A 23,795-nucleotide genomic window follows, 5' to 3' on the forward strand; every position below is an offset into this window, starting at 1 on the left:
CTGTTTCTGTGTCTATCTGGGGTCCATCTCGATGGGCCACAGAACACAGCCACAGGACATGGGTCACAGGACACCACTTCCAGGTTCCAGGGACGCAGGATCACAGAGCTGTTCAGCTTTGCCTCCAAGCTTCCCCACGTTCAGCTGCTGCCGGCAACGGTCTGGAGAAAGACCCGAGGAGACCCCGGTCACCCGGACGGCCTCTCTGCGGGACCTGCTCTCCCCCTGTGAATCGGGCCAGGCTGGAGGCTGGCACCGCAGCAAGGATGCATCGCCCCCACGTTTCTTCCCTGACATTCAGCGTGACGCTCTCCCAAGGCAGTGGCTTACAGTGCCCCAGGGGACAGATGAGGAAACTGAGGATCAGAGAATGTACATAAACCGTAATGCGTTTGAGGTGAAATACTGAGAAAGCTCAAGTCCTGTTCTGTCCCTTACTAGGCATGTGACTGGGGACAAACCTCTCCACTGAGCTGAGCAGCAGAGTTTTTGACGATCAAATCCACAGCACAGATGCCCGACGCAGACATTAGTGGGAGGACCACAGAAACCAAGGGGCAGGAGAGAGACCCGGTATTTTCAATCACTAAACAACTATAAGGCATTTTACTCTATCAGCCACGAGATCACTCCAAATCTGTGGAAATAGCTCCCTGGGGGGAGGCTGTGCATTTTTAGCCCAGAATCAGAAAGTTTGCCATAATGGAATCCAGCTTAAGGGACTCCCACGTGGCCCTATTATGGGTAACTCAGTGTAGTAAGCAAGCAAAGGAAAAACTCCAACGCGAGAACCCGCCCTGTTCGGGTGGTGCCTCTGGCGCAAGCGCATCTTGCAAAGACCTCTGCCCAGACGCAGCATCCACCGCTCTGGCGAAGGCGGAGCCCCCCCCCCCCACCTCCTCCTGTCGGGACTTCCCTGCCGCCCTGGACTGAGTGAGCAGCCAGAACTGTGGGTGCTCCCTCCATCCCCACTCAAAAAAGAACCCCAAATCGCTAGCAAACAAAACCCAGGACAGGGGAGTCACCTGAGGCTCCTCCTGCCCAATATCACAGCTGGTAACCAGCTCTGCCCCCCACCACCCCCGCAGAGGAGGCCTCCTGACACCAGGTCGGACTGTGTCACAGCATGAGCTGTGTCTTATTCATGCCTTGTCCCAAATACCAGCACCGTGTTCGGACTGTAGCAGCTGTTTGATGGTGACGACTGGGGGATGAGTGCCCGAACGCACAGACTTGTCAATGAACGAAATACGCTCAGTCTGCGCTCTCACGCTACCGCAGTAAAGCCAGTCACACGGCCCTGAAAGTAACGAGAACCAGAACTCTTACTCTTCCAAGGCTTGCAGCATGCTTCCGGGGTCCTCTGAGGACAGAATGTCTACCATCTGGTCATTCAGGGCAAGGTCTTCGTCCACGGCATCGGCTGACGTGAACTGGGCGTGCTCCAGCTTGCTCTCGTGACGCTGACCCTGAGGGAGAAGTTCAGAAACAGTGATTCGCTGGGTCTTCTGGTGGCTGTTCTGTGCTGCAAAGTCACGAGGGAAGGCGGGGTCTACAGTCAGAGAACCAGGCTGTCCTCACCACCTGGGAGCAGGGGGAACTCAGGCAAGACACTGCACTTCCCTGAGTCTCCAATTTCTTATCAGAGAAATGGGCCCATAATTCCAGGAGCCACACAGAGTTGTGTGGATGAAACAAGGCAACAGTGGAGAATCTCAACATGTAAAGACCTACAAAAGTATTTTGCCACCACCACCACCATCATGAATCTGGCTGGTTTCTAATCAGAACATACGATGGTAAGGTAGACATGACATCAGAAATGAGTACACCCAGCGCTCTGATTGGATAGATGATATGTCTGCCTTGTCCCCAGGATTAGTTCTGCAGAAATGGGTGCTAACTGTAGCTAACAGTTAACGAGCCCTGCCCTGTGCCCTGTCTGTGTCATATCATGAAGTTGTCACAACAAAGTGTTGTTGCCCCCACTTTACACGTAAGGAGCCTGCAGCCCAGAGAGGGGACGCGACGCTGTCCAAGGTCACACAGATCGTGAAGGCCACGTGGGCATCTGATCCCGAGTCATCCAAGCCCAAAGGCTCCTTCTGTTTCACACAACGTTATCTCACTGGTGGCTACCATGTTGGGAAAAACAAAGAAATATGTGACAGGAGTTCATTCTGTGATGGAGGAAAATGCTGCAAGGTTTTCAACCTTAAACCAAATTCGAACTTGGCTTTCCTCTCCGCGGTTGCAGTGCTCAGCTCGTAACATCCAGGAAGTGCACCCTGCTCCTTCCTCAATGTGAAGGGCGAGTTTTGCTCTTCTGTGGCTGATAGGCTTTGGAAGGGTCCGTGGAATGTCCAGTTAGATGGCCGTTTTCCACCCCCTCACTTCTGCCTGCCAAGGAGACGGTGGGCTGGCCTCATGCTGAAATGACAGTCCTCTGCTCCAGGAAGAGGAAGCAAAATGAACAAGGGGACTGGCCTTCCAGCCTCCAGAGAGAGGGGACCCCCAGCAGCCAGACCCCAGGCTACATTTGGTCACTTGGAGCAAGTTCTTTAAATTCGTAGGCCTCAGTTTCCCCAATATAAAGAGGGAGAAAGATGACAGATGTTCCTCCAAGTTGTTGGGCCTCTGGGTGTCAGTCACAGCAGCTTCCGCTCCCCACCACCCTGAAGAAATGCTGACTCCCGGCAGTGCCTTCTGGGAGTGGTCCCCCTGAGCGCTCCTCAGCTGATGAGCTGCCATCCCACTTCCCCTAAAACCACCACCATCACCATCACCATCCCCGCAGAGAGGAAAATTACGGTTGGCAAATGGACATCAACATCAGGGCCTGGCAGGTTTCTGATGAGAACACAGAGCTGTAGACAGAAGTGGCCGACTGGCCGAGGCCTCCTTCCTTCCTTCACACACGTCTCGAGTGCCTTCTAAGCACCAGGCCCCGCACCAGGCAATGGGGACTGTAGCAGACACCACCTCTTTCTGCCCATGCCCCCTCGCCCTCGCCACTTCAGTGCCCACCCGCCCAGGAGCCACCCGCCAATACCTACACTTCCTTCCCAGAATGCTTTTGCTGACCTGCAGAGCCCATGCCTGGGAAATGTCAACCCCACCCCACCCCGCCACCCGCATCCTCAACCAATAACCCATGGGACTAGGAAGATAAATACCCCAGCTCTGTCTCTGCTCAGGTGATGACTCTGAGGTCCCTCCCTGTCCCCAGAGCGCCTGAGCAGAACAAAGTTCCAGGTGCCCCTGGGCTAACTTGATTGGCTGCCTCCCCACCCCCCGCCTCACTCCCCCAGCCCTCCCTGGTACTCCCTGGGGTCACTTCCCATACAAGCCACATACACTCGGATTCCGGTCTCAGGATATGCTTCTGGGGAACCCAGACAAAGACAGGAATAGGGAGATTGGGGCGCGCACAGAGGGGCCCACAGATGAGGGTAAGTGCTACATGGCGTCTCCAGAACCTGCAGTGGGAACCTGGAGAGAAGGCACTCAGCCGGGAAGTGGCCAGTCACAACTTCCAGGGACAGACAGGGCTCCAGCTGAGCCTTAAAGGGCAGGTCACAGTTAAGCTCATTGGAAAGCAGAGAGGGGACTGAACAAGCATCTGGGGTGAGTGTGAGTGGCAAGTCGGGTGCAGGGGAAGCTGTGGCATGAGGCGGAAAGTGGGAGAAGGGGTGCACAGGGGCAGGACCACAGGGTCTTTATGAGCCATGCCAGGGGTTCCAGGCTTCCCCCTGAGGATGACGGGGGTCTCCAAAGGCATTTCAGCAGGCAGCATGGGATGGAACCTGAGTCAGGGTGTGGCAAGACGACGGAGTGGCCACACAGGTAGACGGGCACTCGGTTACTCAGCCAGACAGCAGGGGTTCTGAACACTGGCCATTTGCTAGAATCATCCGGGGAGCTTTTAAAAATGACTAATGATGGGCACATCGGGGGATAGTCCAATAAGAACCTCTGCAGGTAGGCCTGGACACGAACTTTTGTCCACAGTTCCCTGGGGGATCCTGATGTCCACCCAGGGTTGAGATCGGCTGAATGGGAGAATAAACTTCAACTTCACACATCCGTCACCAACCAAGTGACCGACCCTCTGGAAGAAGACACGCTTTGAAACTCACCTGATGTCTGCTGAGCACGCTTCCCTCCAAACACTGATGCCGAACCATGAAGAAAAGGGTGACCCAGGTCAGCACAAGGGAAATGACGAAGGCCACGAAGAACCCGGCTGCATGAAGGCCATGGTTTGGAAGAACCTACAGGGACAAGAGAGTGACAGGGATTCGCCCGTGGTCGCACTTTACACCTTTCAGGTTGAGTCATAACTTACTGATATCAGAACAAGGACAGAGTCAGTGAGAAGGAGCTGGGTTTGGACCCCGCTTGTCACCTCCTAGCCGGTCCCCTTAAGAGAAACCCAATTTATCTACTTTTTTCTTTCGTTGCCTGTGCTTTTGGTGTCATAGCCAAGAAACCATCGCCAATCCCATATCAAGAAGCTTCCCCTCTGTTTTCTTCTGAGACTTTGGTAGCTTTAGGTCTTGCATTTGTTGTGGATCCATTTTGAGTTAGTTGCTGTGGATGCTGTGAGGCGAGGGCCCGGCTTCGTCCCTCTCGGGTGGAGGTCCGCGGTCCCCAACACCAGCTGCTGAGGTGACTGTCCTCCCACCCCTGAATGGTCCTGCCACTCTTGCTGGAAACCACTTGATACTCATGCGAGGCTTTTCCCTGGGCCTCTGAGTCTATTCCATTGCTCTGTGCCTGTCTTTACGCCAGGACCACGTGGTTTTGATGACTGTAGCTTTGCGGTATGTTTGAAATCAGGAAGTGTGAGACCTCAGCCTTGTTCTTTTTCAGATTGCTTTGGCAATTTCGAGTTCCTTGAGAGTCTATCTGCACTTTAGGGTGGGTTTTTCTATTTCTACAGGAAGATGCCATGGAGATTTTGCCAGCAATTGCACGGAATCTGCGGATTACAACACATGAGGTCCTCCAGTGTGTGTACAGGATGACTTCCCATTACATGCACCTTCTCCCACTTCTCTCGGCCTTGCTCTGCAGTTTGCAGCGTTCGAGTCTTTCTCCTCTTGGTTAAGTTTATTCCTAAGTATCTTGTTCTCTTTCATGCTACAGTAAACGAGATTGTTTCTGCAATTTTCCTTTCGTATTGTTCAGTTAGTGTTTAGAAAAGCAATGGATTTTTGCATTGAATTTTTAATATTATAAAATGCTTATATCCTCATGTCACATTTTTAAAGACTATGCCAAACTGCATGCACAATAAAACCCCCGCTCTCGTGAAAGTGAAAGTAACCCTATGCACATGCGCAGGCTCTGAAGAAAGTCCCGCAGAGCCGTGCTGCGTGCAGTGACTCGGTGAGTTTTTTAGGTTTCTGTGTTTTCTAAGGTCTCTAGAGTGTATTACCTGTATAATCAGGAGACACAAATTATGATAATAAATATTCTTTGAGGGGTAAGTTCCGTAGATAAGAAGATGCACCACCCAGCTCTCCCTTCAGGGATACACTTGGTGCCCAGCCACGGCAGTGTGGTCAGCAGACCCAGGTTCATGGTCTAGATCAGCCACAAAGAGCCACCTCACCTGAGGCCATGCCCTTCCAGGTAGCAGTATAACAGGGGCCCAGTCAATTCAGCCCTGTGAGGGGGGTTAGCCAGGCAACACTCACCCAGAACTCCCTGCCGGGTGAGGGTGGGGCTTTGTTGCCCGGGTCAGAGCTGGACTCCTTCCTCTGTCCAATTCTGCTTCCTCCTCCTCCCTTTCACCGGCGGCCACTGATTGGCTAGGTGGGGGGCCCATATCCCCCCCTCGGGTTTGACAATTCACTAAGAGGACTCACAGGACACAGCATGCAGTCACACTCACAGCTGTGACTTATTAAAGCAAGGAGATTCAAGGCAAAATCAGCGAAGGGAAAAGGCACATGGGGCGACCCCGTGGAAGCCAGGAGCCAGGTGCTGGAATCCTCCCCTGTGGACTCACACGGGTGTAGCAGACTTTATTCCTCGAGCAATGACTGTGACAACTCACATGAAATGCTGTCATGCAGCAAAGCTCACTGGATTCGATTCAGGAAGGGCCACTCAGACACCCGCTGCCTGGCTTGTACCCAAACTCCGGACTCCCGGAAGGAAAGCAGGTGTTCACATAAACTGTATCATTTATAAAAAACAGCTGAGGCCCCAAGAGCCACTCATCGGTTTGGGGGATGGTGGCAACCCTCCTGAAGTCCAAGGTCCCAGATGCCAGCCCAGGGCCAACCTTGCAGCTGGCCTTTCAGAGCAGAGCAGCCTCGGGCCTGCCGCGCTAGCTGGTCTCTGCACACCAGCGCACACGCCGTACCCCGGACCCTGTCTCCACAGCTGCTCTGGAGAAACCAACCAGGGAGACTGAGTTTAGTTACAAACGGCTCCAGGTGACGGGAACGTCACTGTGCCTTCGGAGCTGGAGGACCACTGACCTCTTCCTCACTGTTGTGGTCACAACGCAGGCCGTGGTCAAGGTTAAGTTTTTCCGATAGACCAACAAGGCCAACCTGACCTTCCATATGATTCCAGCCAAGTTAAGGCAGAAAAGGAGCTTCGGGCCAGAGGTTCATTGGACCCGGAATGGAGTGCAATGCCACATGTGAGGCGTGAGCACCATGTGGCCCGTCTGTACAGCCGAAGAGTATTCAGTCATGAAAAGCAATGAGGTGCTCATACATGCGACAATATGGATGGACCTCGAGAATATTAGCTAAGTGAAAGAAGCCAGACAGAAAAGGGCACACAGTGTGTGATTCCATTATCTGAAATGTCCACGAGAGGCAAGTGCATGGAGACAGAGAGCCGGTGAGTAGTTGCCAGGGGCTGGGGGAAGGGGCTGGGGGAAGGGAATGGAGTACTGCCTGATGGGTACAGAGTTTCAATCTGGGTGGTGAGAATGTTCCAGAACTAGACAGTGGTGTTGGTGGCACAGCCCTGCGTGGATGCACTAAATATCAACAATAAACAATTTTGTTATCTGTGCTTCCCCGCACACAGGAAGCAGGTCCGACCAAGGCGCACCGTGGTGCCCAGAGTCAAGATGTGCATCTGAGCTGCCGCTCCTTCCACCACTGCTGGCCCGGGAGACGGGCGCAGACTCGAGGCAGATCCAGGAGACAGAGCCAACAGGCTGCAGTGGCTGAGCCGTGTAACGGATGTGGAGCCGGTGGCGGGGAGTTGGGGGCAGAGAATGTCCCCGAATGTCTTGCTTGGGAGGTTGGGTGGTGGTGGGACCCACAACCACAGGGACAAATTAAAAAATCAGAGCAGGTTAGAGCAGTGGAGATCAGCCCCAAGTTAATCGTACTTTTGAGATTTTCCCTAAAAGTCTGGCAGCCAAACTCCACTGACAATCACTGCAAGTGCGGATCTCCAAGAGCCCCGTCACCTTAAACTTCACTTTCTAAGAAGAAAGAGAAGGAAGTGGCTCAGGGACCCCCTTCCTCATGGCCCAGCCCTGGCTAACTTCCCTGGTTGTCTTCAGAAAAGATCGGCTGTGGTCACCGCTACTTTAACTGCGCATTGGTAGCGGATTTAACTGCGCATTTAACTGCGCACTGTGTGTAGCACGGTGCCTGACAGACCGGCTTTCAAAGGAAAGCCTTCAACCCTCAAAATCCCACACCAAGGACAGAAGCCTGAGGAAGGAGGGTTTATACTGCGTGACTTCCATTACCTAACAGACACACTCGTGGGGGCAAGAAGCTAACGTGTGGGCAATGGTTCTCCCTGGCGGTGGGATTATGAGGCAAGGGCATTTCATTTGCCCAACTTCCTCTCTCTTATCTCCCCTCTGCCTCCCCTCCGCCCCTCCCCCTGCCCAGGCATAGAGTCCATGTTTCGTCAAGATGTCCAGAATGGACTCGTATTAAATCCCACCCACCCCGCCCTTGAAACCAGACAAAGTTTGAATAAAAGGGGAAAGCACCCAGAACGACTTCTCCAGAAGAGATTTCAGGAGTCCTGTAGTTGAGATGCTCCACTTTGGGCTAAAGACCCAGGCTGCAGAGGGTCAGGGACCTGCTGGTGGCAGTCCCCCAGCCACGGAGGAAGGGCTCCGAGGGCCGAGACTCCTGTCTTCCCAGGTGAGGTGACAGTTCTGGTGAGGGCGAGAGCCTGAAGGGACTCGTAGGTACAGCCACCCTCACTCATCAGTAAGTCACCCATCGGGCGACTCAGTGGGTCAGAGGACTCGCACACAGCGTGACTAGGGTCCTCCGCTTCAGGACCTCGGCCAGTTCCCAGAGCCTCTCCAGACCTGAGCTTCTTGCTCTCATGTGAGGAAGTAAAACTGGACAGTCTCTAAAGTCCCTTGAGGAGGGGCGGTGGGGGGGGGGGCAGGGAGAGTCCATCTTGATGTCCACATAAATGTATTAAGTGCCAGCCAGGAAAAGAAACTCCATGTCACAGAGGCAAGGTTGACCAGCTGTCCCAGCACCAGCAGCTCCACCAGCCTGCCCCAGTGAGGTTCAGGAATCACCGTACAGGCGATGCCGGTCAGCGTTCACGGGATGTCTGCAGGTTGCCCAAAGGACAGGCAGGCAGAGAACAGCACGTGCAAGACCAGGGCCGTGTGGGAAATGGGCCCAGGGCACCAGGAGGCAGCAGCTGGTCAACCGGCCCCAGGGGTCCCGAGAACCAACCTCTGGGAACTGGGCTCCATGCAGCAGGCAGTGGGGGACCCTCCAGAAGAGAAAGCCAGCAGGCCTGTGCTTTAGGACGGACACTGCAGTGGGGACAACAGGCTGCGGGGGAGCGGGACTTGACCGGTGAGTGGCAGGTAGAAGGCAGAGGGGCCGCACGGCTGCAGCCCTCCGAGTTCAACGCAAAGCCACGGGACCCTGCCCCAGTGACACGCTCCCTCCTGGGGCCAGGCGGACCCACCGTAAGACTTGTACTGGAAAAAGAAATTCTCGTGTTATGTGGCGCCGTTCTCTTTCCTACCGAGTAACGGGAGCTTTTCTCTGTTAAACACGTCAATCCCGTTTTTATATATTTTCCCACATGTGTCACTAACCTTTCTTCAGGCTACATTTCAATGTCAAGTCTTCAACTCCTTGTGCGCCCGAGTCCACGATTTTCCTTCACATCGCAGACTACTAATGCGCACTTGCCTTTGACACCTTGTTTTATGCAGTTAGGTATTAATCTGGTGAGGGCACTCATCTTCAGTTTTCTTCCAAAAGCTCCAGTCAGTTGCCCCCAAATTTGTCAGTGATGTTCTTTCCCCATTGATTTGAAATATTGTTTTATTACACACACAGGTGTAGACGTTCTATTTTGTTCCATTGGTCTGACTTTTCCTCTGGGAGCCTTAATGTGGCTCTAGAACTTTGCAGTATTTGTGGGGACGGATCCTCCCCCCTCATTCTTCATTTTCAATTTTTTTCATCCAGTTTAATAAATTGACATTTTTGGGTGAAGTTTGATGGCTTTGACCACCCCCTCCCCCCCCTCCACTAAATCCCACTGAAATTCTCACTGGTAACCTCCCAATTGCTTCCCAAGTCTCTCTCTGGCTTCAAGCTGAGGTCCCGTCTGCCCATGGGCAGCATGGTGCCTGACCCTCCCCTGCTGAGCCCCTCCCACTCATCACTGTCACACTTCCCGAGTGTGAGGATGTGGTCTTTGCAGGTGCCTGTGTCAAGCCCGATAGAGCGCACCCTGCCTGGTGAGGGCCTTGCCTCACCCCACGTGTGTCTCACTGGTGCCCAGCATGGAGCTTGTGCCCTGGAGACCTCAGTTTCCATCCACCAACAAACCAGCGTGGCTGGAAGTCAGACTTCCAGCTGCACAATTTAGAACAGCCCTCCTCTCCGCTGACGAAATCCTCACTTTACGGTCCAGCTGAATTCTTACCTCCTCTAGGAAGCCTGCCGTGCAGTGAAGCCACGAGGGGCTTTTTCTCCGGGCAGTACCCGCGGTGCACGTGATCCACATTTCACAACCTCACCAAGTCCCTCGCGGCTGTGTGCCTCTTTAGACCTTCTGTAACTTGTTGAATGTCTCAGCATGGGCAGAGGGATAGCAGGGTGATGGGCCACCTACACCTCCAGGCAGCCCAAGACTCCACGACACCCCAGAACCTCACAGGGGCTTGACTCACACACTGACAGTGCCCAGGGGTCCCCCATGGGCATTTGCACTGGACACGCTGAGCCACACCATTCATGTATGATCATCACAGCACGTGTGCTGAGGGTGATGTCTGCCTGTGCAAGTGACAGTGACACCAGTGACACGGCTGAGCGCTCACAATGCCAGCACGCGCTGAGTGCTGGGCACGCATCCACATGCTCCCTTTCACAAGCGCCTTATGAAATGGGTGCTATTACCATTTTCATTTCATAGCTGGAAGCAGAGGCTCAGGAAGGCAGTGACAAGCACAAGTTCATATACAGTCAGGGAAGGACAGGGATTCAAAGCTGGGCCTTCAGGTCTGGGAGCGTGCTGTCCCCACAAATGCCGTAGGGCCACCACATGCATATGCCGTGTCTTCCCACTCGCAGCCCAAGGTCACCTGGCTCCACCCACTCGCTGTTCCGCTGCACCTGCACCCGTGGGTCCACAGCCTGGGTGGGGGACACCTGCAGGTGCTGGCGGGCTGAGGGCTGCCCTGAGACCTGCGTGGTTCATCTCTGCCCCCAGGTGACAGTCTGGGGCCTGTAGGGAGGCTCATAAATATTCATTAAACAAACATCCTCTGGCTTCCATTACAATCACACGATAACCTGCCACCTCCTCCCCTGAGAAGTAATCACCACGGCTGATGACAATCAGCTCAATCGGGAATATGCACATGTGGAGTGCCACCCACAGGGCAAAGCACAGCGGGGGACACAAGGGTGAGACAGACACGCCCACTGCCGGAGTTCAGACCAACCAGGGGACCGTCTGTACCGTGTGGCCCCCTCCCCCGCAGAGACCGTCAGCCTCCCACGGCCACACTCAGCTGTCGCTGCCATTCTGCACCCCCTAGTGGAAATTCGTCTCCCTGGGAGGCCGTGCGGCCCACCCACTGCCCAGCAGCAGGGCTCTGGAGTTCAAACACCACTAGCCGTGCTGAGATGCGCTCACCCAGCAGGCCCGAGGCTGCTCCCCCCACCCCGGTGCACAAGGCAGCCCTGAGCTGGTGTCTGGGAGCTCAGTTCCGGGCAGGTGCCCATCATTCCCCAATGAAAGGCACTCACTGTGCCGGCTGCCATGCCGGTGATGGGGTCTACGCCAAGCGCCTGCTTTCCTTCTGGGGCCTGGAACCTTGGGACATGCCAGCACAGGGTGCCCATGTGCCCAGCCCCCAGTAAACACCCTGGGTCTCCAACAAGCTTCCCTGGTGGACAACGCCCCACACAGTTCCAACTCAGGGCTGGAGGAACTCAGCGTGTGCAGGGCCCTCCAGACTCCACCCATGTGCCTTTTCTCTGGGCAACTCCACTTTGCACCCTCTCCCCGTGACATCCCAACCAAGACTGGGGTCGCACGTGCCACCCAGGAGTCCTCCCGGGGCATCACAGAACCCTGATACACTAGCCGTGTGACCTGAAGCAAATTACACGACCTAGGTGTCCCTCAGTTTCCCCACCAACAAAACGGGGGTGGTTCACACATAGAATCTATCTCTCACTGTTGAAAAGATGACAGGATTCATACATGCACACCACTCAGAAAGCGTGGCACACAGTAGGTGCTAAAGAAATGCGCAGTGCGGCCACGAGGTGGGGGAACACCCAGTGACTCCACAAGGGAAGGAGGGCGTGCGTGAGCTGTGAGTGTCCGAACTGATGAACAGAAATGGGGACGTGCCAACGGTGAACAGCAAGGAGCAGGGGACCTGCCCCGGAGTGTGGAGCACAGAGAAGGTACGAGAAGAAAAAACACGGCCCACAACCGGCCCGGGTCGCCAATGCTGCAGGGTGTGTGTGAGGTGGCAGGACAGAGGCACAGAGGGAGGGGTCATCCTGGGAAAGTGACCATACAGCCTCAGGACACAACAGGGACCCCAGACCCCCAGAGCTCCCAGCCTGGCGTGGGTCGGCGGTGGGCCCCTCCCCGGCTCTGAGAACAAGACACCCCACAGGCACAAAAGACACGCGAGGCATAAAGGGGGGTCCAGGTTGGATATTTTCTCTCACCTTTACCTTTTCTTCCACTGTGACAGTGAAAAGTGCTCTCAGCTGCGTTCTGTTCTAGAAAAAGAAAAAGGCATTTTGATCAACAGGGCTTGTAGTCTGGCAGGTGGGGTAACAACCACCGTATCTCCCGCCCACTGTGCCTGGAGCTACGAGGGGCCTGTGGCTGCTGGGGGGGTCAGAGCTTGTGGGGTCTCAAAGTCCTACAGCGGAGGAGGTTGGAACTGCGAAGCCCCTTCTCCCCCAAAGGCTGTGTAAAGCCCTGACACAGTGTTCCTAACTGAGCCCAGCACCGGCCCCCGACACTCGGCAGGGACCTGCTCGGCGCTGTGGCCAGGCCGCCCGCTTCTGACCCGGCTCCGCTGCCTGGTGCTGCTCTCCCTCCACGGCTCTGCACTCCCTCCCGACACACAAGGTCCACGCGGGTGGGAGCATCCCCTGCACTGCAGAGCCGGTCTTCATCCGTGCAAAACCTGCGCCCACACTCATGTTTGCCACAAAAACTCCAGGGCTTGAGGAACAGGTTTCAGTCAGAGCGTGGAGCAGAAAACACAGCCCAGGGTCCCACCCGGCTCCCAGGCCACCGGGTCTGTGCGGTGCTCACGGCTGGTCTCCGACTGCCACCCCACCTTCCATTTCGATTCCAACTCACTGGGGTTCCGGTCCTCTGAAATCGGGACAGGATTTCCTCTGGGCCAGTTTGTCTCTATTTCCTGTTCTTCTCTGCCCTCCCTTCCTGACTTTGTGCTCCATCATTTTCTGAGACTTGTGTCTCTTCCAACAGTTTTGTGGCACTTTCTCCTATCCAGTCCTTCCCTCCTGGGACCTTCCATTTGGTTTAACGTTGTCGGGGACTTTCTCCTATTGCAGCAGCAACGCCTCACAACCCTGTTGGCCTCGGGGAGAGGGGCCGGCAGGGGGAGGGGTCTGCGTCCAGTGCTGTCCCACGACCTGGGCGGCCCTGTCGGAGCGTCCTGCCCCACACCTTTAACGGTGCCTTCTCTGGTGGCTGAGTCAGGGCTAGCTGACCAGAGTAACTGGCACTGCAGCTGCTGGGGGACAAGGATGGATATGCCTCCTCCTGTGTCCCCAGGGCAGACACGGCGCCCGGCACCTGCCACACAGCCACGGCTCACAGCTGCGGGGGGCTACTGAAAGGGCAAATGGAAAACGAAGACACCGATCACCATGGTACCATGGCCTGAGTTGTGTCCCCCCAAACCCACACGTTGAAGCCCTGCCCCCAGAATGACAGAATGTGGCCGTGCTTAGAGATGGGGTCTCCACAGAGGTCATGAGGGCGGGCTCTCATCTAGTGAGACCAGCGTCCCTATAGAAGGAGGAGGTTAGAACACAGAGGGACGACTGTGTGAAGATGCAGGAAGTAGATGGTCCCCTAGAGCCCAGGACAGAGGCTCAGAGGGCAGCCACCCTGCAGACACCTTGACCTTGGACTTCCAGCCTCCAGATTGCAAGGGATTAAGTCTCTGCTGTTTCTCAGCCACTGAGTCCATGGTGCTCTCTCATGGCAGCTCCAGCGAGCCGTCCAGCTCTGGTTGAGGCGCAGCTCGAGATGCAGCACGAGGCCTCGGCATCTGGCGTTAGTTATCTTTACATGAACCCTGTGCCGGGCCCATGGGGGTTAAGAAACCACTCAAGGTCACAATGAGCCACCAAGGGACCCAGGTTCATGGTAAAGGGTGTGAGATGCCAAGACCTGTGTGCTCATCCAGAATTTGACAACATTGAAGGAGGAAGGAAGGAAGGGAGGGAAGGAGGGACAAAGAGGGGTAGGGGAGGGACAGATCTCAGGCCCTTCAAGTCAGTGTTTCCAGAACAACCCCACTGGGCAGTGACAAGACAGAAATCAGAGTGACGAGGCCATACGCACCAGCGACGAACTCTGGAAGGTGAGCTGGGCCGGGAGCACCAGGATCTCCCCACGCCCGACGTCTCGGGCCTCGAGCGAGGCCGTGTAGCTGACCCAGAAGGCGGCTCCAACTGCTCAGAGAGAAGACACGGGGCGGGTCACAACGGGGCCCTGGTGACAGGGAGTACCTCCACGCAGCAGGGTATGTGTGCACAGCCAGTGGCACCAGGCAGGGACCTGGAGGGGCAGTGAAGGTTTTCCAGGGCCTCACAGAGGGTCCCCAACCTCATGGTCTCTAGTCGGCCCTCAGCTGCTCCCGTGGAAAGGAGAGCTCCCCTGAGAGCCAGTCCCGGCCCAGAGCTCTGCTCTGGAGGAAGCCGCACGGAAAACAACGGCTCATAGCAGAAGGCGGCGCTGCTGCTGGGGGGGCCGCCCTCAGTCAAACCTGGGGCGCACGATCAGGTCCCGGAGGCCCGGTGGGAAGAGAGGAACCCTGCGTGCGATTGGGTCGGTCGTTTTTACGGGGCGGGTGACATCGCAGCGCTGCTTCCAGAGGGGAGACTGCGTGGACTGGGCCCTGCCAGTGGATGTGGCCATGGGGCGGCTATATCGGCCGGTGGGCGCCTCTCACTGAGCTGTCTTCTCACGTGGGCTCTGGGCACCTTGCAGGGACCAAGGGCACTCTGCAAACTGAAGCCAAAGGGAAGTCTCCGTCCCTGCTGTGCGTGGCAGCGGCCTCGGAGCCTCAGCCACAGCCTGGAGACAGGGACACCGCCAGCCAAGCCCGGCCAGGGACTGTGAACCACTCGTGTCTGAGTCGGGTGATTGTCGGGCTGGGCTTGTGAAGTCTGTTTTTAAAAAAACCAGCTTCAAGATAAAGTTTGCATATGATTCGATTCACCTGTTTTAGCATATTTCCAGCTGTGTGGCCACCACCCCGATCTAGTTTTAGGACATGCCGTTGCCCTAAAAGAAAGCCTTCAGCCCAAGGACGGCCACTCCCATAGCCTCCCCCGCCCTCATCTACTGTCTCTGGGACGAACCTGCCATTTTGGTCAGCTCACGGGAGTGAAAGCATCAATGTGTGTTCCCGGAGCACGTTTTGGGCGGCATACCTACATTGGAGCAGGGACCAGCACTCCGCCCCTGTTCAGCGCCGAGTAATATTCCACCGTGTGGCGGCTCCACACTCTCTCTGTCCCTGAGCTCTGGAGACTTTGTAAGAAGGGAGGAATGTGAGAACCTGGAGTTCAACTAACTGGGCGTCTGAGACGAGGCGCCGCACCCCATCTGCAGAGGAAGGAAGCCCACCCCTTCCAGACGGCAGCAGCGTTGGGGGGGCCTGGGCAGCACAGCATGCTGAGAAGCTGGCTTAAAGAATTCTAAGTTAATTTCAGACTTCTGGACCTTGGACTTTTAAAAACCTACCAGGGCCGCATCTTGGTCTCCGGTTTTGATTCCTTTGCGACTTGAATAATATCTGAAGTTCAATCTGTAGGAGGTTCACTCGGGAGATTAACATTTCTCCCCGCGAATTGCCAAACGCACGTGCTGGCAGGTCGCTGCCGGGGGTGCCCTTTAATCCTACTGCAAACCCATGATTCGTAACGCCTTGTTGAACAGCCTTGTTGGATGCGGTTTGAGTGGGTATTGGAGTGAGGGAGAACTTCCAGCCCTGGGGAGGGCGTGTTTCTGTGATTCGCCCTCGGAGTCGCTCCCACAGTCTTTACGGGGGAGGAAACGAGGTCTCACTGGCATTCCCAGAAGGGCATGCAGGGGTGTGGGCCGGTGGGCTAGGGGAGCGGGCCCGTCCAGAGTCCTGACCGACGGCTGACCTGCTTCCGCAAAGGACCAGCCACCAACCGCCCTGCAGATCAGCAGAGAAGCCCAGGAGACTGGAAGGACAAGCCGACAGAGCCCATCAGGGGAAACACGGCCACACCCTGTTGTTTCCGTCCCCGGGCAGGCACCCGACCCAATCTGGGGGGCCACTCCCTGCCCTCTCTCCCTGGGCAGGGCATCTCCTCTGGCTGGGAGCCCCTCTTTCTCGGAGAGTGGGTTCCAGCAGGAAGCAAGACGGCTCGGCTCCTGCCAGACTGGCGGCGCCAACCCCCCACGCAGGGGGTGACAGAGCCCGCCCAGCTCTGCGGGAAGGTCAGCGAGCCATCGGGTGACTGACACCTGTCCTCCCACTTTGCCCTGGCCCCAGCTTGCTCTGTTGCACCCCACCTCTCCACGTGTTCGGACCGCTCTCCAGCACAGCCCGGGATGGCTGTGCATTTTCCTGAGAGACAGCAACTCAGGTCACACGGGTGATGGCCATCCTGGGGTTCGCTACAGACTCTGTCTTTGCTTACATTTGAAATGTTTCATAATAAAAATCAATTATCTATAATTTGTTAAAACTCTTCCCCCAGATCCCACCCTTCTGTCATTTAAGTAGCAGATCCAGCCTGTCAGGTGCAGCTGTTGGTGGGGGTCCCCTCTGCAGACACCCCCTGGGAATCCCTGTGAGCACCAGCTGAGTGAATGCACGGAACAGGGCGCGTGCCCTGGGAGTGCGCATGTCCCCGACCTGGCACACCTGGCCCTCACCTGCCAGGAACTTCCTCCTGAAGGCCTGGAACCCTGCAGAGGTCCTGTTTCCAGTGGACTCCCTGACGATGAGGCCGGTGATGTTGTCGAGCAGAAGCAGGTCTGAGAGGTTGGCCGCCGCCGGCGTGGGGGTGTTGTTCACCAGCAGACGCACCTGAGCCGTCTGCGACATGCTCGGCCCCGACTCCTAGAACAGGGGTGAAATGGGGGGCAGAGGCAATGACCGGTTCAGCTCCCCGGAATGGCGCTGTGGCTCAGCCTGTGCGCGGTGGGTGTCTAGGCACAGAAGGTCTGTGTCCGTGTTCAGGCATGTACACAGGTGTACAGGTGGGAAGGGTACACACATGTGCACGCACACTCATCCTTGCACGCACGTGGCGGAAAACGTCTCCAGGAGGACAGAGGAGGGCATTATGGTCTTACAAAGGCTCTGAGAATGCATCGGGTCTGACTTCCACGGCCCCAGGGGAGTTCGACGCCAGCCAAGCTGCTGCCTGGTGACAGTTTCGAAGTCGCCGGGGCCCTAAGATGCAGTGAAATGGCTCCTACAGAGAAACTCAGAAGAAAAGACATCCGAGCACAGAACCAATGTCAGGCTGGGGGGACCACGACAAGTGGCGTCACCAAGAAAAGCAAACGGGGGTTCTCTCTCAGCCCTTTGTTTTGAAGATTTGGCCCCAGAGCCCTGCCCAGGCCTCAGACTGCCATCTGGTCTCTGGGCTCTCCCGGGATGGCCTCCTGCCTGAGGGTCTGGCCCCTCCGGCCGGGGCCCATCTGGCCGTCTGGCCGGCACAGCTCTTGGAAGCCGCCCGATGGCCCAACATCTTGTCCTCGCCTCCCCTCTCTAACTTAGCTGCCACCAACCCAACCCCTCCATCACCCAGCTCTGCAGAATGAGCTGCCAGAGATGGAGGGGAGAGGGGTGCCATGTATGTCCCGGGAGAAGTGACTCTGGGACCCCAGTCCGCAAAGCAGTGTGCAGAACTCTGGGTCCAGGGCCCCATCACCAATGTAAAGGCACAGAGGAAGGCATGTGCATAGACAGGTACAGGTGCACGCACACACTCACACTTCATGACTTCAGGCACAGGGCAAGACACATCCCCAGGAAGACACAGGAGAAGCTGGAGCACTTGGTGCACCCAGGAAGGGGAGCAAGACCCCTGAGGGCCTCAGAGAAGAGGAGGGTTGGGCAGTAACAGGTCACTCGGCAGACTGGAGCCGCCCATGCCCTGCACACTCCAGAGAAAGGACTGGCCCTGGACCAGCATCTGGGAGCCTGACCCCTAAAGCTCCGAACACCCTGCCTGGCAAGAGCATCTTCATACACCAGGGGCCTCGGGCCAAGCCAGGTCAGGGTGACCTCTGGAGGGGCTGGAGACTGAGGGCGGTAACACAGGGGCTCTGAACCTACGTGACCCACCCTGGATGAAAACCCTGGACCCCAAGGCTGAGTCACACATCACAGCTGGGAAAAGCTGTCCACACAACTGCACCATGAGACGACAGCGAGGGACTCTGCTCTCCTCTGCTGGAGCTGACCTGCACCCTTTGGCTGCGATAAATGGTGCCCAGAGCCCAACAGCTTGGCTGAGCCCTGTGAGTCCTCCTAGCGAGTCAAGACCCTGAGACTGGTCTCGGGGACCCACCACACGGACAGCATGACAAGCCATCTCATGGGACTGAAGACCTAAAGGACATTAAATAACTTTTTAAGCAGTCAAGCACCATATTGATGTTAAAGCCTATCCTAAATGACCACAGTGGGTTTTCACTAACAGCAACTTAATGGTTTCCAATGCTCTTTGCCCTGGTAAAATAATAATAAACCCCTACCTCATCAGGTAGGCCACCTCATCACTCTCGTGTCCAGACGTGGGTAGATGACCCTGTACTCGGCCAGCTCTTACACACAAAACCTCCTTAATAAAGGATTTGGGCAAAATCCAATTACCTTCCCCTCAAGTGCGAGCCACCCGTGACACTTACCACGGCACATTTCTGAAAAATTACTCCGTTCTCAGGAGTTCCTTGAACGTCTCTTGAAATGTCTCCATGCTACAATAAAATATAGAAATTATTAGAAAACAAAAAAATTTCATGCCATACACATTTCATAAAAATACAAGATGAACTTTTAAGGGGGGTGAAGAAATTACTGTGGCTAGTCTAGTAACTGACATAAGTAATCTCGAAGATCTTTTATCAGAGGATTAAAGGGTTGGCACTTAAAACCTACGAGGACAGAAGAAGGTGGATGTGGACAATGGGGCGTTTTCCAGGTCTGGGGTGCACCTACACAGCACCCGTTGTCATAGGGATGCAACTAATCAGACCTGATGCTTCGGCAGGAGCCTTGCCAGCGGAGGTGAGGACAAATTCCTCAATGACCGTGCCCACGGAGGGGGCACACCAGCCACACAGCAGGCGAAGGGACCGCTGGTGTTCTAGGGTGGCCTCCTCTGAGCTGGATCCAACACCCAGCCAAGAAGCCACCCTGGTTGGCCTGCCCCAGGCCCCAGTGGCTCCCCTGGAAAAATTCTAGTGGAAAGCCAGGGCTCAAAGTAGGGGGCTGAGGGAGACCCAGAGGGAACGATCGCCAAAGGCCAGAGGGAAAGGGGTGGGGACTGAACCCAGGGGCTGGTCGGGGTGGGGAGGGACAGACATCGGAGCTGATCTGGAGCAAAGGGCAGTAGGCCCGGTGACCAGTCTGGGGAGAAGGGGGCCCTGAAATCTAGGGTGACTGCCAGGGCTCTGTGCCTTCCCCAGACTGGGACCGCAGAGGGAGGGGCAGGGTGAAGAGGGAGTGGCTAAACCCATCGGCCCGCAGGGTGCGGTCAGATTGTCTCCAGCCAGCAAGCCCAACCTGAGCCGTTACTCTGGTACTTCCAACACCGTTGCTCTCCCGCGGGGCGCTTGCCTTTGCAACGCTCTCTGTGACAGCGAACTCACCAAACCCGACATCAATCCTTCGGGATAGACCCCGCCGCTCTTACAGAGCAGGAAACGCGGGCATAAGAAGTGAAGGGAAAGGTCCTCAGCCCCAAAGCTCTTGGGCTGCAGAGCGGGGTCCCCCCTCCTGCCACGCGCCCCCCTGCCACAGGCAGCCACCTCGCGGCCGTCCCCACCTTTACGGAGAGCTGTCGGCGGTAAGCGGCTTGCACTAAGGAACACCGCGCTGTGCCCACCCTTTCTAAGTTCCCCAACTCCAGGGAGCACCCCGCCGCCGCTGGAGCTGAAGCGGAGCCGCCCGAGTGAGAGCGGAGACGGGGGACCAGACCTCCTTACCTGCGAGGTGCGCTCGGGCCCCGCCCCGGGGGCTGCGGGGCGATCCCGGGGCGCCTGAGCGCCCAGGGGACGCCGGAGAGGACTCGGGCCCGCGGGGAGCCAGCCTCGGCCCGGAGACCCGGTGGGCAGCGCCAGGGCGGTGGCCAGGAGGCCCCCAGCCAGCACCCAAGCGGCGCGCCCCGGGGCGGCCGCAGAGCCCATCGCCTGCCCCGGGCCAGCGACTCCCCAATTGCAGGCGCCGCGGAGTTGCGGCCGCTTCCGGGCCCCAGTCCCGCCCCGCCGCCGAGCATGCCCAGTGCGAGCCGCCGCGGAAAGTTTTCTGGAAGACCTCTGCAACTGGGGCTTGCCGGGCCGAAGGCGAGGCCCAGGACGGGAGTGGGAGGGAGCGAGTCACGCTCGGGTTAGCTCGCGCCCCGCCCCAGGGGCTCGGCAGTACCCACAACAGATCCGGCTGCTCCGCTGCCTCCAAAGATCCCAGGGGCTCCAAGTGCCCCTCCACTAACGCTTATGTTCTCTAACTCTTAGCGGGGACCACCTGCTCCAAAAAACCATCCCTGACACACACCTAGCTGACCCCTGAGTCTGCCCCCAGCTCCCTCAGAGAGAAGCACTCGGAGAGGCAAGGCCGTGTGTCCTGGAGGGCCCAGAGTCGGCAGGACAGCACAGGCGGGGAAAAGGGCTTGGTTCAGCCTATTTGGGCACCCCTGCCTGAGCTCTTGGCTCCCAGTGGGGCCCCAGTGGGGCAGGTAGTCAGGCCAGCGCGTGGGGTGTCTCCTGTGGGCCAGAGAGAGGGGAGTTCGTGTCCGGAGCCAGGAGGCAGCCCCGCCTCCCTGAACTCTCTGGGAGGCGCTGTGCGTTGCTGTGCAGGGAGGCGGAGGCCAGAAGGTCTGTAGATTGCTTTCTCTGCATCCCCCTTCACCGAGGGCCCTCGGTTACTGTTCCCACGTGTTCCGGGGGAGGGTCTTCCCGCCTGCAGCCTTCCCACAGGGCAGCTGGTCAGGTCTGCAGCTCTGGGCCAGGAAGCCAGGCCATTGCCAGCCCCTCTGGCCCCCAAGGACAGGCCTTCCTGGCCTTGACGTGGCCGGGCAGACACCAGCGCTCACGCATCTGTCCCATTTCCTTGTGGCAACACCTTGGGTGAGCCCCTTTTCCTCGCAGGCTGTCAGTTTCTTCATCTATAAAAGCTACATCTGGATGGTAGTTCCCATCTGGCCCACCCAGAACGGTTGATGGGGAAATGAAAAAATTAGACACGCTGAGCTGTGGGTCCAGGTTAAGGACACAAACATCACTCATCCTCTGTTGAAGTGGGTCCCCGAGGGCCCCCTGCCCCCCCCCCCCCGGCAGGGAACTGAGATTGTAGGCATATGCATTCATCGATGTGTCCCCAGCAGTCAGGGCAAGAGCCGGCATCTAGTAGCTGCTCAGTAAATGTTTGCTTAAAAAAAAAAAGATGCTGACCTCACCTCACTTATCTCCCCACACAGCCCTGACACCCTCCGAGCCTGGGCCTTGTCCAGTTCCTGGCTGGCCCCCAGCTGGTTGGAGCTGCCCAGTTTCTGTAATCGACCCGGGAGTGAATGACCACACAGCATTTCTACTGGGCGCTGGTGCAAAACAATCTTTCCACACTCTGTCTTAGAGGGAAGTATTGACCATGGTGAAGAAAAGGCATTAAGACAGATTCTTAAGAAAAGTTCAGCTGGTGGGGAGGCTGGGGTGGGCCTGCACTGAGTTCCTGGGATCTGAGTTTCCTCATCGCCAGGAACGCCATCTCAGAGGGCTGCTGAGAAAGTTGCTGAGATAGTCAGGCTAAATGCCTGGCAGTCGTAGGCGCTCCGGAACCTTATCCGAGCAGCGCCCTCCTTCGTTGCTGGGGACCCCTTCTCCGCCGGAGGTCCAGAGACCCAGGGAAAACCAGGAATCCTCTGAAAAGTTTGGCTCACTGAAAAACGCGCGTCCCGCCGGGCATGCTCAGTGCGAAGGCCGGGCTGGGACGGGGGTGGCTCAAAGTTTTGGGCGGAAGATCCAGGCTCCTCCCTCTGGCTCCGGTAGCGCGGGGACCCGGGAGAGGCAACGAAGGAAGGAGACGACACAGGCCGGAGAGTCGGCGGAGCTCGCTGCGTGCGTCCCTGTGCTGCGAGTCCTGCATCGCCGACCTGGCGGGGATGGCGCTCCAGGCGGCTGGCCCGGGCGGTAGGAGGCGGCAGACCGGGAGCGGTCCGGCCGCCGCCTGAGCACCCCCGATGGCCCGTGGTGGAGAGGCCTGCGGGAGCGACGCGCGGCTGCTGCTGGGCAGGGACGCCGTGCTGCCGGCGCCCGCGCTGCTGGTTCCCGCGGTGCTCCTGGGCGCCGCGCTGGGCCTGGGCTTGGGCCTCTGGCTGGGCTGCCGCGCCATCCGCCGGGGGCCACGACAACAGGTGGGTCGGCCGAGCAGGCAGCCGGGGTGTAGGGTGCACGGGCGCGCGGTCCTCCTCTGCCCCAGGGTGGGACTGCAGGCCTGGGTTCTACTTCCACTGGAACGTGATCGCGGGCTTCCCGGGCAACTGGTGCTGCCCCGGGCCCCCCTTCTGCTCCGGGAGGAGGCTGGACACTGATTCCAGAGGGAAGCAGCGTAGGGACAGCAGGACGCTGTCCCCAGAGATGCCTCCATCCCTCGCTGCTGTGTGATGTAGAGAGCCGTTAAAGCCCTCCCGGCCTCAGTCTCCCCATCTGTAGCCCTAGGGATCTGGACTGGAAGCTGGCGGGGACCCAGCTCAGCGTCCTGGCTGGAACGCTGGGGATCCTCACCCCTGAGGATGCCCATTCTGCTTCCTCGCTCTGTGCTTTGCCTTGTTAGGCTCTCCTGAGTCCCGGCTGCTTGCTGGGATGCATTCATGCCTCCCTTCATTCATTCATCCTTCATTCATTCATTCATTCATTCATCCCTACCTTGAGTTTGCTGAGCACCTTCCTGCTGCCAGCCCCCCCCCCCCCCGCCCCATGCCCCAGGGATCTTAGAGGCGACCCCAATGAGCAGATCAGACCCCACCCTGACCGCTGGAGGTGGGCAGCCTCTGGGAGACAGGTTACCAGGCAACGTGTGACTGTAACACAGCCTCGGGGTTCGGAGGTGGGGGAGTACAGCAGTGTTGAGTGCTGGCTGTGTTCTCGCTGTCCTCAGAAGGTTCCCTGTTGTACCATCCTGTTCTTACTCGGCGACTGTCACATGGGGCGGGCCAATGAGTTCGTTTGGTTCCCCCCCAGGCTGGCTCTAGTAGCTCTTAGTCGTCTTTAACTTCCTTTGAAACAATTTTGTTAGATTGTTTTCTGACAGCTGTCCTATCAGCATGCATTTTTTTTAAAACATATCAAAATTAGTGAGTTTTGTGTGGCCATTTTAATATTGAAGATGGCAGAAAATATACAACATTTTAGCACATTGTGCTTTATTATTTCAAGAAAGGTAAAAAACACAACTGAAATGAAAAAAAAAAAAACCCCACAAAACTCATGCCAGTGTCCAGAGAAGGTGCTGTGACTGATCGAATGTGTGGTGTGCAAAGTTTTGTGCTGGAGATTTCTCACTGGACGATGCTCCACAGTCGGGTGGACCAGCTGAAGTTGACAGCGATCAAGTTGAGACTTTAATTGAGAACAATCAACATTATAACGCATGGGAGAGGCAACATACTCAAAATATCCAAATCAGTAAAGTTATTGGTGAAAATGAAAAATGTGTCTTATTTTTATGGGAAAAACCATACAAATTTTTTGGCCAACCCAATATTTTATCTCTGAGGGTTTTATAATTCTTCAAGTTTCCCGCCCTTCCCCATGCTTGCCTTTTCTTCTTTGTTTTGTGTTTG

At 56.8% G+C, this 23,795-nt stretch overlaps 2 protein-coding genes across 4 annotated transcripts in view; one reads left to right on the plus strand and one right to left on the minus strand.

Moving 5' to 3' along the window:
* The window catches only part of EVC2 (EvC ciliary complex subunit 2), a 60,254-nt gene extending 40,012 nt beyond the window's left edge, over nucleotides 1-20,242 (minus strand). For both annotated transcript variants that reach the window (XM_037046061.1, XM_037046056.1), the window contains exons 1-7: nucleotides 19,948-20,242; nucleotides 18,649-18,717; nucleotides 16,660-16,846; nucleotides 14,086-14,195; nucleotides 12,198-12,251; nucleotides 4,140-4,274; nucleotides 1,330-1,469 (exon numbers count right to left, since the gene is read on the minus strand). In XM_037046061.1, the coding sequence (XP_036901956.1) occupies nucleotides 1,330-1,469; nucleotides 4,140-4,274; nucleotides 12,198-12,251; nucleotides 14,086-14,195; nucleotides 16,660-16,846; nucleotides 18,649-18,717; nucleotides 19,948-20,148 (896 nt within the window). In that variant the 5' untranslated portion in view covers nucleotides 20,149-20,242. The remainder of the gene's footprint in view (nucleotides 1-1,329; nucleotides 1,470-4,139; nucleotides 4,275-12,197; nucleotides 12,252-14,085; nucleotides 14,196-16,659; nucleotides 16,847-18,648; nucleotides 18,718-19,947) is intronic.
* A 1,706-nt stretch (nucleotides 20,243-21,948) lies between these two features.
* EVC (EvC ciliary complex subunit 1) overlaps nucleotides 21,949-23,795 on the plus strand; it is a 45,002-nt gene continuing 43,155 nt past the window's right edge. Inside the window, exon 1 of one of the 2 annotated variants that reach the window (XM_037046072.1) lies at nucleotides 21,949-22,367. In XM_037046072.1, the coding sequence (XP_036901967.1) occupies nucleotides 22,194-22,367 (174 nt within the window). In that variant the 5' untranslated portion in view covers nucleotides 21,949-22,193. The remainder of the gene's footprint in view (nucleotides 22,368-23,795) is intronic. The other variant, XM_037046065.1, reaches the window with a different exon arrangement.

This window comes from Sturnira hondurensis, unplaced genomic scaffold (genome assembly GCF_014824575.4).
Source record: "Sturnira hondurensis isolate 20B ecotype Veracruz unplaced genomic scaffold, ASM1482457v3 Scaffold0000780, whole genome shotgun sequence".
NCBI classification, from domain to species: Eukaryota; Metazoa; Chordata; class Mammalia; order Chiroptera; family Phyllostomidae; genus Sturnira; species Sturnira hondurensis.